The sequence below is a fragment of the Ciconia boyciana genome, chromosome 2 (assembly GCF_034638445.1).
Source record: "Ciconia boyciana chromosome 2, ASM3463844v1, whole genome shotgun sequence".
NCBI classification, from domain to species: domain Eukaryota; kingdom Metazoa; phylum Chordata; class Aves; order Ciconiiformes; family Ciconiidae; genus Ciconia; species Ciconia boyciana.
The window spans coordinates 157,944,577-157,960,495 of NC_132935.1; the positions used below are offsets into that span (position 1 = coordinate 157,944,577).

Below are 15,919 nucleotides of genomic sequence, written 5' to 3' on the forward strand. Positions count from 1 at the left end.
TGTTACAAATAAGCTAGAGCTCTGTTAACGATGGGATGCACTTATGGTTTGGGATGGTTTTGGAAAGGGTCTTGTTCTATACACGTTTTTAGGGCGTGTGCCATATTTGTAGGTAGTTTGGTCCTACTTTGTCCTATGATGAGAATATGAAACCTGGCACATAATGACAAATAATTATATTTTGTGGTGATATCCTTGTAGAGTAAACAATTCTTCCCTATACCTATGGAATTGCATTAGCACTGCAGGTATCTTGAGCTGGAATTGCTTGAACCAGAATTTTAGTGGTCTATCAGAGATACTGGGAGATTTAGAGGTGCGTCAGAACAGTAAAGTAGCATTGTTGCAGCAATATATGACCTCAAGTAAACACTGGTAATTTGGTAAAAATTAAAAATGCTCATGCTTTTCTGGTAAATGCTATTTATATTTATTGAGACTTTTGACGTGGACAACACTTAATAAGGGTGATTGTTTTTTCCTGTTTATTTTTTAAACTCCTTTAATATCTTTTTCTCGTTTTAAAAAGTTCTGGAAAATCTGTCCCATGGAGCATCTTCTGGCTCGTCTTGAAGTTGATTCACGGCCTGTGTCACGACGCATTGTGAATCTCTTATTCAACTCTTTCTTTCCCATTAACCAACCTGAGGATGTGTGGTGTGAGCGCTGTGTTACTCTAATCCAGATGAATTCAGCAGCAGCTAGAAAGTTCTATCAATACGCTTATGAATATACTGCCCCCACCAATATAGGTAAAGTACAAAACCTTATGAGACTTTGGAAATACTAATATCACACCATGTAATTGCTTTTAAAATTTTTTCTCTAATGGTGGTAGGTTGTTGCTAGATATTTTGTTTTTAGTATAGTACTAGTTTGTAGTTTTTGAAATTCTTGACACCAGCAATGAACCCTGGTGACAACAGTCATAAGCTTTTTCAACAATGAAGAGACCAAAGCTTTTTGTTTCTACTCTTAGGTGCTGTACTATACTCTCTAGTCGGTGTTGTTATTTGGTCTCTCTTTTCCCCTTTCTCCTCACATGTAGCTTTAAACTATCTAAGTTGATATTTATTTATCATGCAGAAATAGTGAAATAAAATACCCTGGTGTCTCAAGTGATTGGAGATCTTTATGTGGAAGATTCTATAGAAGGTGAAAAATATTTATGTCTGATAATCTGATTATCTGGGATTTGTGGATCAGTAGTATTTTCAAGTTGCTCAGAGAACAATCTAAAAAGCCCTCCTTCCTATTAAAAGCTTCAGAAACTTTCAGTGAAAAGGGTATGTACTGCACAGAGTATAGCTGCTTTTTATAAAAGTGCTATTGAACCAAGTAAAATCGGGAAAATTTTGTTTCAGAGGAGTTCTGATACTATACAAACAAAGTAGTCAGCATGGAGTGACTTGGGTAAAATGCTCAAGCCTTGCCCCTTGACTGATTACCTTGCTAACGTAGTTTTGAAATAACATGTGCTAGTGTATTTCAGCTAGTCATACTTTCACCAGAGTGGACATAACCCTTTCACTTTTATCTAGAGATGAGCTCCTCATTAAGGAGTGCAATGGTTAGGCTACTACATCTTTTCTAAATAATTGGAATTGACATTGGAGGGGATGTATTATTGAACATAGGTCATTAAATTAATAGCTATGCCAGATGAATGTAGGAGTGGTGGGAGCTTCCTCTGATCCTGATCTGATAAAGTGGTGGTTGTTTTCGGGTTTTTTTGAGTAGGCTTTTTAAACAAAATTATAGAACCTGGTGATAATGTTGCCATTTTGTCTTCATACTTGAGGATATAAAACATTTTCACATTTTTTCCCTTTCCTTTTACCAGGAAATTTTATCTTTTTTTTCCTAGTTATTTCTGGTTCTGTTGCCTGCTTTTCAGACTGGCTTTCCAGCATTACACTTAGAAGCATTTACTAGCAACACTCTTAACAAATAGTAAATGGCTAATTTATTCTTCTCATATTTAAATGTAGCTAAATTGATGCTTACTATTCGGCGCTGCTTGAATGCCTGCATCCAGAAAGCAATGAAAGAGAGTCTTCATGATAGTGGTGATGATGATGATGATGGTGAAAGTGAAAAGGAGAATACAAGTGTAAGAAAGTCCACTTTATGATAAGTTCTGGTAACTTTTTCTCTGTGGTGCTTAATTTGAGACATAGGCAGTTAATGATATGACAGAAATCTAAAGGAAAGCACTTCGGCATCTGTGGAATTAGGAGGGGAGAACTGCCATTATGGTGTTTTCATGCCCTGCAATAGCAGAAATTTGGTGAAGTAGCTAGAATAAGATAGAAGAAATATGAAGCTTATTTTAAATGAATACCTCCCTAATTCCAGTACTAATTATAAATTGGTTTGATTCTGCAATTAAATTATTCAAAAAATTAACATCACAAGATGACTCAAGTTATATATATAGAGTAAGAATGAATTGTGGAGTTCATGTTATACAACAAATACAATGCCATTGTGAAATTAATAGAAGGATTTTCAGGTTTTTTTGAAACCTTATTTTAACCTAAATTTATATTTGAGAATATAATAGGTAATATCATCTAAGTGTTTGTATTTCAGGAGTTGAATAATGTGTTGTCAGTAAATGATGTGTCCAGCATGGCAAGTTTGTTGGAGATTACTGTAATTCTCTGGAGAAGTATTCACAAAGCACTAGATCACAATGAAGATGCTAAAGATTATGCTATCAGAAAATTCGCTTCTGTACTTCCTGAATATTTTAAAGTATTTAAGGTAAAGAAAGCCTAGATTTTCCTGTAAGTGCTTAGTATTTTCTTCAGATGCTTTCATGTGTTATGTCTTTTATCTATTTTCCTGGCATTAAGTATTCTTTTTTATTGTTTATATGCTATAAACCATAAACAAGAGCAAGTTTCTTGGAATTCCACAAATGGGTAGAAGCTATTCTCCAATTGCAATATCTGACTGATGAACCATTATATGAATAGTCAACACAGAAATACTTATGCAACACATTGCTCTCCTTGTAATGTTTTTATAGGATTCCATTCTTTTGAATGTTTTTGGAACTTTTGGAAATCGGTAACTGAAAATATGCCATTGCAGAATAAATACTCAGTGTAGATGAGAGTCCACATGTTTTTCTACCCGCTCCCCCCAAAACCTTTCCACCACCACCACTTCTTATTATGATCCAGCTGCTGGAACAGACAGCTGAAGCAGCTGAGGCTCCTTTTTCACTTTCTTGTGTTTGGTTTCCACTAATTTGATTCTACTCTTTAATGACCTTTTGATGCACTTATTTATTGTTTGGGTTTCATATAAGCAATTAATTAAAATCAGTTGTTTTCATATTTTCAGTCTCCTTGATCTGCTTAATTGTTCTAGTGCTATTCTTCAGGATGCTGTCTTTTGATAGTGGCTAATAGTATCTGCTGCACCCTGTAGTGCATTTGGAAGGATTATCTACTGGATGTCTTTTTTTGTTTATGGCTTTTATGCTGAAGTATGCTGAATTATGCTGGCTGTTACACTTAAGAACATTTGCTTTAGATAATCAGGGAGTGGAAAGCAATTAACTGCTACATAATATTCGGCAGCACACATATACCAAATGCTCTCTCTACCCTGAAAGCATTTGTCAGAGACAAAAGTTGTCAAAGACATTCCAAATATTTTTTGGTAGAGGATGTACCATCCCTCCTGAAAGGTTCTGGTGAGCAGACAGGATATCCAGCTTTAGCAAGCAACCTCTTTGACTTTGATATTCTTACAGTGATTAAGTAGCTTGGATCTAAAAAGACCTGTCATCAGAGGCTTAGTTTCTAAAAGACTACAGATTGAAGCAGCGTGTCTCTTTCCTGAAAAGCTACAAATATATTTTTAAATGTTCTTTTAAAAATCATCTTGAAAAGGTTTTAGCTCTTCAAATGTCTTAAGTAGGTAAATAATTTCATTTGATTGTATTCATGAAGCTTGGACATACAGATACACTATTTTTGAAGTCTTTCACATAGATTGGTTTCTATATAATCCGAGTGAGACTGTGTCATGGTCTAGACCTTCTATTATGATGTGTTGTAACGACTTGTAGTGCATTTTACATTACCATTGTTATATAAGCACCCTTTCCTTTGGAGTCTTTTTTATAAATTTCTGATGTGAATGAATATTCATTTAAGGCACTAGTTACTTGAGAGGAGTTAGATAGCGTCATGATTGTACAATTAAATATTAGCCTCTACTAGAAAAAAATGTATGCTAGAGCTGTTATTTCTTTTGCAATGGTTATTAATCTAATAGAGCCATAATTATTCATGGTAGTTGTTCTGACAGTTTGTCAGAAAGCTGAATGATAATTGATAATTGACCTCTGAGAATAGGAATCAGAAGTTTCAGATTGCAAGCCACATGTTGTTATGAGCTTCTTTCAGTTCCATTTCTAGTGAAAAAAGGGAAATCCTTAATTTGAGATAATTTAATAATACTTTTTCAGTAGTCTCTTTAGTTTTGTGTGCCATCTGTACATGTACATCATATAGCGTACTTTTTTTATCCTAGGATGAGCGTTGCGTGACTCCATTGGTTATTCTGGCATCCTTTATGCCCCCTGCTGCTATTCCTACATTCAGGTACTATTTTTAAATCCAAAAGATGAATGACAAGAAATCTCTTGTTGACTGTGTTAATTTTTCATAACTTGACATATTAAATGCCCATTTGGATAAATTAATCCACTAAACAAATTTGATAAGTTAGTAAAATCTTTGAGGTGCAAATATGCCTTTGAGCCATTGGTGAATCTTTTTTGGTATTATACTGGTTGATTTTCTTTGAATTATTTCTGCACTGGATGTAAAGCTAATGCATCTCTTATTTTTTGTTTGTTTTCTTTTAAGCTGTGGTGTGATCTCCAGACTCAAAAATATTGACAATGGAGCTGACCAAAGCAAATATTCTACCCTGATAGACTGCATGTGTCGCTGGGGTCAAGTGGGACATATTATGGAATTAGCCTGTGATTGGTTGTCTGACGCGCTAACCCCAAGAAAGGTGTGCATATGCATACGTCAAAGAATTAAGGAATTGCTAGATTACATAAAGGCATTGTGCTTTTTTTCTTTTTTTAATAGAAGAAACCTCTTTAATGCCATATTATTCTGCTTTGGAATTAGTTGTAAAGTAAGATACTAACAGTATTGTACTGGTTTTGTGCTTTCTTATTTAGAGTACTAATACATCTGAACGACGAGTACGTATCAATGTAACACATGAATCGAAGCCAGAATTAGCAATTGATTACATCGAATATTTATTGACTCATCCTGTTAATCGTGGTTGCCTACTCTCTGTTCCTAAAAAGAAACTGAAGAAGCTTTTGAAAATTCTCAGTGCTGCAAAGGTAGTATTCTCCTTACCATAACAGTGCTTATAAAAGAGTGCTTAACATCATATATTACCTGAATCAAATTAAAGGCCTGCAAGAATACATAAATAAGATTCGTGATCCCTTCTTCCCCTCTATGAAAAGGTTTTCCTTTTGATTTGTACTTCAAACAAATATTCTAAACTAGAAGTATATTAGTTCAGAATTGTTTATAAATGGCAGATTTTAACCAGCTTGTCATTTTTAGGTGTCTCCAAATTTTTGTGATCTAGTGTTGAGCATTTTTAAGGGACCTGACTTTTGGAATGTACATGTAAGGAATAGTCTGAAAATCAGATATGGCATTGCAAAATGAAAGTAATGGAAAGTATGCCTGTTGTTTTTTTGGGTGGGGTTTGTTTGTTTGTTTGTTTGGTTTTTAAATCTTTTGTTTAAAGCTGTTGAGAAAAGAAACATTTGAAAGGATTTTCTGGAAAATATAAATGTAAACCTTGATATTTCAGGAGGTTCTTGGCTCGATTCTGAAAGCGAATAATGGAGGTTCTAGTAGATGCAATCAAGCAACTGGCCTAAGAGCCTTCAGCCTCTTTTGCAGGTTGAGTATTCATCTTCAGAACAAGGTATGGTTATACCTTTTCAGTATAAGCTGGAGTTACAGCTGACAGTGTAAGGAAATTCCAAAAGAATGGGAAAGACAATTGGTAATCTTCTTCTAATTTTTTTTTCCAGTTTTCTGAAGAAGGAAAAGATTACCTCTCACTTCTGGAGGAGACAGGTGCTTGGATAGAAAGTCAAGTTGTACCTTTTATACTACCAAGTGATCAAGAAGATGGCATTTCAAAATACAGTAATGTTTCTGAATTAATTATCCAGGTTAGAGGTCTCTTATAAATCAAACTGCTACCAATCTGAAAAGCCATATATGTAGCAATTGTATACTGACAAACATAGTGCACTGGACTTTTTGGAGCCCAGCAAGTTAATGAGCTAATGAAATACAGTCCTGATTGTTTTGAGGTTACAGTTTTGTGCTTTTGCTATTCCTTTGATTGCTTAAAATCACACACTTTTTTTTTTTTTAATTGCTTTGAGTGTAGTTATAACATTTATATTGTATAAATATAAAAATATATAAATATAATCGCGCATACCCTAGCAATTAAATCAAGTAGTTGGAGTCATCAATACCTTGTTCTTATCTAGACTTTTTTCACCTACCAGTGCATAATATATATTCTCATCATATCTGTTGAAGTGAAGATGGAACATGTTTTATGTTTCACACTCGTGAAAATGCCCACTCAAGAAATTTCTAGCGCAGCAGGTGATGTAACCTGGGTGTACCAAATTTTAGATTTCTAACAAGTAATTCTTGTCGTCAGTCTCTCATCCCCCATATTAAATAAAGATAATGTTTATGCTGTTTTATGAAAAGTGCATTAACGTAAAGTTAAGATTGTCACTGAATCTCAGTTCTGAAAAGGAGAAGAAAATTAGTTGCTGAAAACAAGGGTATAGTTACCTGGTATGCTAGCACTTAATAGCCTGTTCTTCTGTAGCGTAGAAGGTCCTGGAAATGACATAGAATCACTGCAGCTGCATACATTGTGTTGAATAGCACAACAGAGGATAACTTAGAGGACCAGGAAGGTGGTGTAATTATGAGAGAGGATTTAGATCTACTCATGTTTGCTTGCTTGCTGGCTTCCTTCCTTTCTTTCTTTCCTTCGTGCTTTCCCAAAAGAAATAGGTAAAATTATACCCTGAGGAATTCAGTATGCTTCATTCTAGTGCTAAGTCCCATAGAACATATCTTTGGAAGTCAGCAGAGAGGTAGGGTGTAAGTTATCTAGGAATTTAATAATGAGGAGGTCAGTCCTGTACTAAATCCTGCTGCTGCATCCAAATGGCTTTTTGAAAGATATAAAGAGATAGGAAACTCAAACAAGTGTTGTAGTTGTTCATGGTACAGGTTTCTTGTGTGTTTTATATGCTATTATCTCCTCTCTGAATGAAAAATTTGGTATGCACGTCATAACTCTTGTGGCTATTTTTCAAAAGTTTGAGACACAGAACTCAAGCTTATAGAAAGACAAGACACAAAATACGGAATCTTTACCAGCATTACCAGAATGTTTATGATCAATTTCCTCGGTTTGAATACAAAATTAAAATGAAACTTTATTGATAAGCAAGAAGATGGGCAGTTGTCACCTGTCAACCCATCTGACATATTACTTGACTAGCCAATAATGAAACACAACGATCTTTACTAGTAGATCTTAAAGTTTATTTGCATCATTATTTCCAGAGAAGAAACTGAGGTGTAAAGACTGATGTGACTTGTCTGGAAGTCAAGAAGAGAATCCAGGCCTCTTGCATCTCCTGTAATAAGCCACATGCTTGTTAAGCAGCTCCTATTTGCTTCTCACCTAGTTTACTGGGTTTTTATTGGCATGAGGTATTGATTGTGCTTTTTAATTGTTTGGAGTGTATATTTGGTAACAATGCTGCCATTAAAAGCAGACCTAGTTTGTCTCAAAATATCCATATAATATAGAATAATTAGGGTTGCTTCTTTAATACTGTTGTATATGAGAAGGGACTGGGATGTCTCTTCTTTTTCCACTGACATTTCTCTATCACTTTGCTCATGACATATCTCATTCTTTCCCATTTCACCCTTCCTTCTCTGCTTGGTCCATTACTCAATTTTGCACTTGCTGTTATGGGCAGGGATTCACTGGGGGGCCGTTCTCTTTAGGCCACTGATTTGTTGAGTGGGGCTGGTAGGCCCTCTGACACAAACTCCAGTGTCATCACTGACAGTGTCCCTTACCCCTTACCTTCATTTGCCCTTCACAGAAAGCATTTTATTATATGGGGGGGGAGGAGGAGGGGTTAGCTAGTTTTGAATTGTCTTCTGTCACATTCCCCTGACATATCATTTAATCCAAGGTGAATTTTAGCACTGAGCTATGGGTCCTTTCAGATTTTGGTCAAGGGAAAGATTTGTACTAACTTTAGTCACAGTCAGTGTCCTTGAACAACCCAGCTCATGTATACATAGACTGGTTAAAATTCTCTACTGTACTCTGTCTATACATTAGTATTATAATCTGTTTAGTATGTAACATGTGGCTCTAGGGAAAAGCTCTTTTTGTATGCTGTTTTTAATTTTGCTATTGAAGATAGGTAGAGATGTCATATTCTGCCTTGGTAAGTCTTAGGTATCAATGCCTCTGATCTGAGCTTGAGTAAAAAAGATGGAGGATTTACTGCCTTTTGAGAAACTGTTTACTGGAGGAAAGGGCAATGGAAACATTTGGAGAACTGTTTGGAACCCCTGATTTTCAAAGGTTGCAAACTGAATAACTCCAAGTAGATGCACCAGCTTTCAAGGCAACTTGGCTAAGATTTCATGCTTTTATTATTTTTAGGTTTTACTGAACGGTTATTTTACATAAATTTTGTTTCTCATAGACCTTTGCATCTCTTTTCTAGGCATACCTGACAGTATGTAAAGATGTCATAATGGTTGGCCTTGGAAACCTCACATTTCAAGCACGCCTTTTAGATACGGCTCTTTCAGTTATACAAACAGGTACAATATTTTACTAACATCAACATCTCCATATATACATAGCTGACTTTTCTTATATTAGCCAAACTTGCTTTTAGCATTTTGGAGTCTGTTTCGCAAAAAATGGTGTTTACTCCTTATGGTAGCTAGTACTCCTTATGCTAGCTAGTACCAATAATATGGTCAAAAGTCACAGCAGCTTTTCAGAAAACTGAAAACAAGCAGAGATCCAACCCAGACCCATGTCACTGTTGATAACTAATGTTTCTTCCTTGCTCTTAGATTCCAGTTATTATTATATAATTGCAGGGGTTTTATATATGTATAAAGTGATTATAGATAGAGAGATATATGCCCTAGGAGGCAACATTGTAGCACTATTTAAATTTGGCTCACATTTGGAAAGTTATGTCTACAGTATAGACAGAATTAGAGCTCAATTCCTGAAGAAATCTACAATTTTAATCCCTATACTTCAAGGACTGGAAGGAACACTGGATTTATACTTAAAATATTGATTGAACTGTATGAAAATTTCAGCTAAGGATGCTCAGAAAGTAAATATATTGTCTACACTTGTAAACTATAGCTATTTATGTTATATAACTGAGTTTCATTCTAAGCTTGTACATGAAGAATATCTCATTACAATTTTTATATCGTGGTATTTATCTCTTTTTCTAGAGAGAGGTGGCTTTTGTGCTCCAGTGTTGCTGTATGCTCTAAAAGAAATTATTGAAGCTTCTTTAACTCAGAATACTGAGACAGATGAAGTGGCAAATCTTTTCCATGCTGTACAGAGCGTCTTCCAGAAAGCTTTAGAATGTGTGGCATGTAGGCTCAAGAAACAACAGGAAGAAGGGATTCAGGTATCGTATTACACTTGAAATTGCTACCTAATGTGTAGATGAATCCATACTTTTTACACAAATGTATTATACTTAGACACTTTGAGGTTGTTATTCAGGTTGACTTCTGATTAAATTTTCAGTTAAATTTTCTAAGTTTCCTCATTACCAATGGGGTTTTTTTATCCATTATTGGTCTCATCATGACAGAAAAACTAGTAAACTGGAGAGCAATGCATTCTGTTACCAATGATCCTGAACTACCCTAGTACTTATAGGTTATTAATCTTATCTGCAATTAAATGAACTTTCTCAATCCAGAGCAAATAATTTGATTATATATATTATGATCTTGGGAGGGAGGAGAAATTGTCATTATTTAATTTATTTCTTTCAACCTGAATTATATCAGCTTCAAAATATGTATGATGTCCTAAAGTTCTTCAAAACCTCCTATCTTCACAGAAAAGTTAGCTTCTTGTATTTTATAGCAGAGCCTAGATAATAGTGAGATGGGTGGATCACTCTGGAAAATTTGATGGTCTGCTTTTCAGGACTTCTGAAAAACATTCAGTTCTTTTTTGTTACAACCATTGTTTTGTTTGTTTCTCTCAAATTTACAAGTAGACTCCCCAAACATGTTGCTGATTCTCCCTCTGATGCCAGGTGACTAGAATACCTCAATAGCTTTCAAGGTGTGATCTGCACTTCTTCACAGAGAAGCTTGCTGAAATATTTCAATTATACTCAAGCAATCTGAAAAAAACTGATCTGTTTTTCTTTGGTTTTAGTTGATTCACTCTATTCAAATGCCTCTTGGAGAATTCATACGTACAGTCCAGTGCTGGCATTCATCTTGCCCAGCAGTTCACCAAGGTGTACTCTCTACTCTCCTGGCTGCAATAGTAGCAGAGATAAATTATGTGCTACAGAAGGTAAAGTTAATGCTGACTTTTTGGTTTTTACACTTACTGCTTTTTAAGCTTTACATTAGAACAATAGAGCTATGTTCAGAAAGTGTGATCTTTGTACTGCAGATCAAGATTTTGTGTGTCTTGGCATGGAACAAACAGGAAATTTTATTTGCCAAAATTTCCTATTACAGTGCATCTCTCAGACTTACGAATACAGCCGTGTAAGAACAGAGTTGTCCTGATACCTAGTTCACTATCTGCCTCTGACAGAAGAATTTAGAAATTAGGCGGTGTTGGAGATTAACGATATGGTTTTTGAGATGTCTCTCTGTGTATTTGTACTGGTCTGGTGGTCCCTGTGGTGCTGTGGTTTGCATTTGTGGCTAAAACAGTGTTGAGGGCACAGCAGGTAGTTTTGGCTGTGGCTGAACAGTGCTTGCAGAGTGTCAAGGCTTTCTCTCTTCCTTTCACCCCCTGCCCTAAAAAAAAGTAAGCAAACTGCGGGTAGGCAAGAGTTTGAGAGGGGACACAGCCGAGACAGTTGACCCAAACTGACCAAAGGCAGATTCCATACCCTACGATGCTGTGCTCAGCAATAAAAGCTCAGGGAAAGGAGGAGGAAGGGAGGTTGTTCTAAACCTACCTCACTTTGTCTCACCCAGCGTTAGGGAACTTAAGAAGTGAACCACTGATCTCTGAAAGGAACTGTCCCATCAGGTTCTGTAACCCTCTTCCAAAGCAGGCTGATGTCTTGCTTGGCACTGATCACTCATGCATTCTCTGCTTCAATACATATCTGTTTCATACTACCTCTTTTTTTTGGTTCCTCTGGTTTTTGTTTAGAGGATTTCCAAATATCTGATCTCAGTTTCTTTGGAAAGTAAAGAAAGAAGCTCTAATACTGAGAAGAATATATAGACAGAGGTTATTGTATGTGCTAAAAGTCCAAGGAACCATTACTGTCCTTGAAGGAGAAGGGTAACATTCACAATGTGTGTTCCTAATGCAGGTAGTGTTAGGAGCAAATACGGCTAGTAAGATTGGAAGCTTTGAGAACTAACAAGGAAGAGCAGAGGTTCTTTAGCAGAGGCTGTACTCTTACTGTGGTTGCTAGATATGTCAGAGCAGTGAACGGTTGCCAGAAAGTACTGAGTACAACAGAGCTGCTTCTAAGATTCTGTGTTACAGAAGGAACTGAAACAATACCACAGATTCACCTGCAAATATTAACGTATCAGCTGAGGGGTTGTGGGATGACAGCATGCTCTTTACACATGCTGCAGAGTAAAAGTTTATGGTCTTGAATGATACTGCAGATTCAAACTCATAGATTATGAATGTTCATTGCAGTAAGTCATCTGAGCTGGAGTTTTCCCTGCCCCCCGGTTGTTGTACTAGTAAATCAAAATTCAGTTCTAACTAAATACTTGCCATGCTATTCAGAACTTGATACCAAAAAGAGCTGACACAGGGAATCAGGAAATCACTGTCACTGAAGTTATTTTCAGAAATTATGTATGCACACTTAAACTTGGAGACACAAAGGATACTCATTTGTGTTTAGTGGGCTGTGCCTTTATAAACAGTGACCAACAATGTAGTTAAAAGAAACTTCTGTTCAGAAAAACTGTGGAGAATATTTGTCTTGGTACAACTACTGTTTATTTGTTTTAGCCTTTCTAATTTAAATTTGTTTTGTTTATTTGGACACAACACAATTGGATTAAGGCTACTCAAAGAACACACGTGAATGTTTCTTCTAATTATTTAAGGATAGGTCTTGGTTAGTGTAATTACCGAAATACAGATTTGCTTCGATGTTTTCTGCATACATATGTTGCTTGATCTACAACAGTCGTTGATATTTTTCTTTTTTAGGCTTCCAGTGAAAAAGACTTAACTATACCGAAGACTATTTCAGACCTTCCTCCTCTTTCAAGCAGTTTAATGGCCATAATTGTGAAGTCAGTTAATGTTGTCAGGTAAATGTTTCTACATTAATTTGTCCAAGGTTGTTGCTAATGTAGAACAGCTTATATGTTGTCAATAAAGTTTTAATTTCTAAATTCAAATAAATTTTGAGAAACTAGGTGCTTACTAAATTTACCTGTGCTACTTCATAATCCCTTTCCCTTGATATATTGCTCGTAGGTATTGATTGGGGGGGTTGGTTCCATTTTTTTACTGCTTCTAAGAGCGCTTCTTATTTACAAGACTGTTCGTCTAAATGAGTTCTTTAATCACACATAAGATACTTATAAACATTAGTCCCCTCAATACAGAGGTATTTAGATGAGGTAAAATATTTACCAGAAATAGCATTGATCCTTTAATTGAACACCTGCAATGAGGTGACAAATGTACTATAGCTGTATTAAAATCACAAAATTCAAAATAGTTTTAAAGTATCTGAGTCCTAAAAGCCCCCAAAAGTAGGGTTATATCATTGGTTGGTGGGTTTTTTTTAATTAAACTGGGGTTTTTTTATTTGCTATATTTAGTGGGTACCCTGACTATCTTCTAAAATTGTCACAAGTGAATTTCATTATCTTCCTTTGCTTAGTTTGTTCATACTCAATTTTTAGTCACGTGACTATACACACCAGAGTTATTTTGAGTGATCAAGGGTGATCTAATGTGTGTTCCTTAGAAGTCCTATCATTCCCCATGACTTATCACAACTAACTCCTATTCTTAATGTCCTCATCTGACAGGCATTGAATAGCCCTGTCTCTGCTGTCATGAGATTTTTTTTTCCTTCTTAATCCTTCTCTAGTTCTAGTTGAACTTGCAAAACAAAGGACTCCAGAGAGTCCAGCAATAGGTTTCCTAATCCAGAGCTTGTTCTTCTGTGAGACAGCAGCTGTCCATCAAGGTGCTCTCTTTTAGTGAAACACAATTATTTTAGATGCCTCTTTTGAAAGGAGATGCAGAAATTCAAAGAATTCCTCTGAAACTTTTTGACAGAGAAAACTGCTAGTTTGGACCAGATGAGTACTTTGATAAACATGTATCTGTCTTCTAGTATTTATCTTTTTGGTGCCAAGAAGATCTAAGTCAGGAGATAATTTACATCTGATTCCACTGGTGCCTCAGGACAGAGACTACTTTTAAGGCTGTTTTCTTTTATTCATCTGTATTGATAGGCCATAATCAGAGTCCAGCAGTAAATCATTCAATATCTCAGAAATTATCATCTTTCCACGCCAATGCAAAAGTCTTTGACATTACAGAATCTGATGCGATCTTCTGTTCTGTGAACACATGCAATCATCTTGCACCAGGTTCTGCAGTGTCTATTACGTTTTCAGTTACTAATTAGTCAATCTCTAGCACTGAATTTCAGTCCCCATACCAGTGATAATACTGAGTGAATTGGCAATATCTGACAAATTGTATGAGTATCCTTGCCTTTGGTAGGGAACTATCTGTAGGATAGTTCCTGTATATCTGTAGGAACCAATTACTTATCTCTTTTACTTATATGTGTTTGTAAATAGCTTATTGTTCTGTTCTATTTTGTCTTTGCCTGCAGGCTCTCTTGTTGAGAGGGAGGTAGGGAAAGGCACCTGCATTGAGTCTGCAGTGAGTCTTATTATAGGTTAATAAAATTACAGTGTTCCTTCATGGAACTAAAGAGTGTGCTTACTGACCTAAACAGTGATAACAACAAAGTGAAAACTCTGATTGGAGTACTGTCAGTTAGCAATGTAAGAGCAATATGAAATGTAATTGATACTTGGTCAGATTAGTCCACAATGATATAATAAAACTAATGCAATGCATGAGTGGCTTCATAATACTTATTTCAGAACATAAAGAGGTTTCATCTTTCTCAGCTCTTTGAAGCAATATTTGAGCTTCCACAAAGCTTATTTACTGAATCACTAGTGGAGGTTGGTTCCTTTCTTAATGGCGTACTTCATTTTGATATCTTAGCACAATAAAAGCCTGAAGAACAATTAAAGTCAAAACTGGGTATTTATGATGTTCAGTTTTGGTAACAGATAATAATGTTACCATCGGTATTTTGAAATATTTTAAGGAAAGTTATTGTAACATCTACTACTCTCAGTTTCCCCTTTAGTTCTTCACAGAGCATTTAGTTTTGTGCTCTGAGGAGTATGAGGATTACAGATCTTGTCCATCTCCTGCTTTATCCCTCTTGTTCTTTTATTTTTCTCTGTTTTTGAGAATTGCTTCTGAGTTAAATGTTATTTTTACTCTTAACACTATAATGACTAATTAGTGGTTTCATTCTGTAGTATTGCCTTATTCCATTCTGCAGTTTAGTTTGGTTGCTAGAACTCTTCCTTGACTCCCTTGTTTCATTTTTCTTAACTTAATATATGTCCCAAAACATTTCTAAAGTTTGCTGGTAATACTGTCATCTCTTGCTAAAAGCGAGGCTCTTAAGATACATATAGAGTTAGTATTTATCTCAGACTTTACAATAAACAGTTGTTTTGATTCTGTTAGTCTGTCCATACTTTCAATATCTAAAATGTAGTTTGGAAGTGTTTCGGGGCTATATTTTGCTATAAACGTTCTTCACTGTTTTGTAATTGGAAACCCCTACTTTTGATGATATGCATTTTAGAGCAAAGTGTTAATTAAACTCCAGTTTATAATCAGGCTACATGTAGTAATAGTTGTAAGGGCATGAGTAGTTACTAACAAACCATTGGAGTCATACAACGTATTTTTTTAAACTTCAGTAGAAATTGAAGTTAGAAATTTTAATACAAATTATGTGGGTTAGATTCCAGTAGAACCACTAGTTTTTTCATGGATTGACTTCCCCAAAATAGTCCATGAGCTCTTAATTTCTCTTAACAGCTACTTATTCTGCATACAAACTTTTTTATTTTCTTCCCAAGCAATTTACCATTCTGCTAGCGCAGATATTCTCAGTTCCAGAAGCAGCATGTAGTCTTCAGTTACCCAATAACCACTGCTTTGTCCTGCATGGTATCTTTGAAGCTATGGTGGCAGGGTAGCATAATCACAAACTTGTTGTGTTCAGTTCTATTTTGAAAGAAACATGATTTATAACATATTTTTGCTTTATTTTTTCCTCAGGTCATTTTTAAATGAATTAATGGAATGCATTCTCTCTGAAGAAATTGAAGGGATTTTTAGTCTAACAGCTGCTGTCTGCATTGTGATTATAATTAAAGGTCGGTCAAAC

The 15,919-nt window shown here is 35.6% G+C and overlaps 1 protein-coding gene across 4 annotated transcripts in view; it reads left to right on the plus strand.

The window, feature by feature from the left end:
* NCAPG2 (non-SMC condensin II complex subunit G2) overlaps nucleotides 1-15,919 on the plus strand; it is a 57,314-nt gene that overhangs the window by 33,413 nt on the left and 7,982 nt on the right. For all 4 annotated transcript variants that reach the window (XM_072854698.1, XM_072854702.1, XM_072854700.1 and 1 more), the window contains 13 exons: nucleotides 530-752; nucleotides 1,992-2,113; nucleotides 2,596-2,769; nucleotides 4,558-4,628; nucleotides 4,896-5,049; nucleotides 5,225-5,398; nucleotides 5,887-6,003; nucleotides 6,113-6,256; nucleotides 8,888-8,987; nucleotides 9,651-9,835; nucleotides 10,606-10,749; nucleotides 12,607-12,710; nucleotides 15,811-15,908. In XM_072854698.1, coding sequence (XP_072710799.1) covers nucleotides 530-752; nucleotides 1,992-2,113; nucleotides 2,596-2,769; nucleotides 4,558-4,628; nucleotides 4,896-5,049; nucleotides 5,225-5,398; nucleotides 5,887-6,003; nucleotides 6,113-6,256; nucleotides 8,888-8,987; nucleotides 9,651-9,835; nucleotides 10,606-10,749; nucleotides 12,607-12,710; nucleotides 15,811-15,908 — 1,810 coding nt within the window. The remainder of the gene's footprint in view (nucleotides 1-529; nucleotides 753-1,991; nucleotides 2,114-2,595; nucleotides 2,770-4,557; nucleotides 4,629-4,895; nucleotides 5,050-5,224; nucleotides 5,399-5,886; nucleotides 6,004-6,112; nucleotides 6,257-8,887; nucleotides 8,988-9,650; nucleotides 9,836-10,605; nucleotides 10,750-12,606; nucleotides 12,711-15,810; nucleotides 15,909-15,919) is intronic.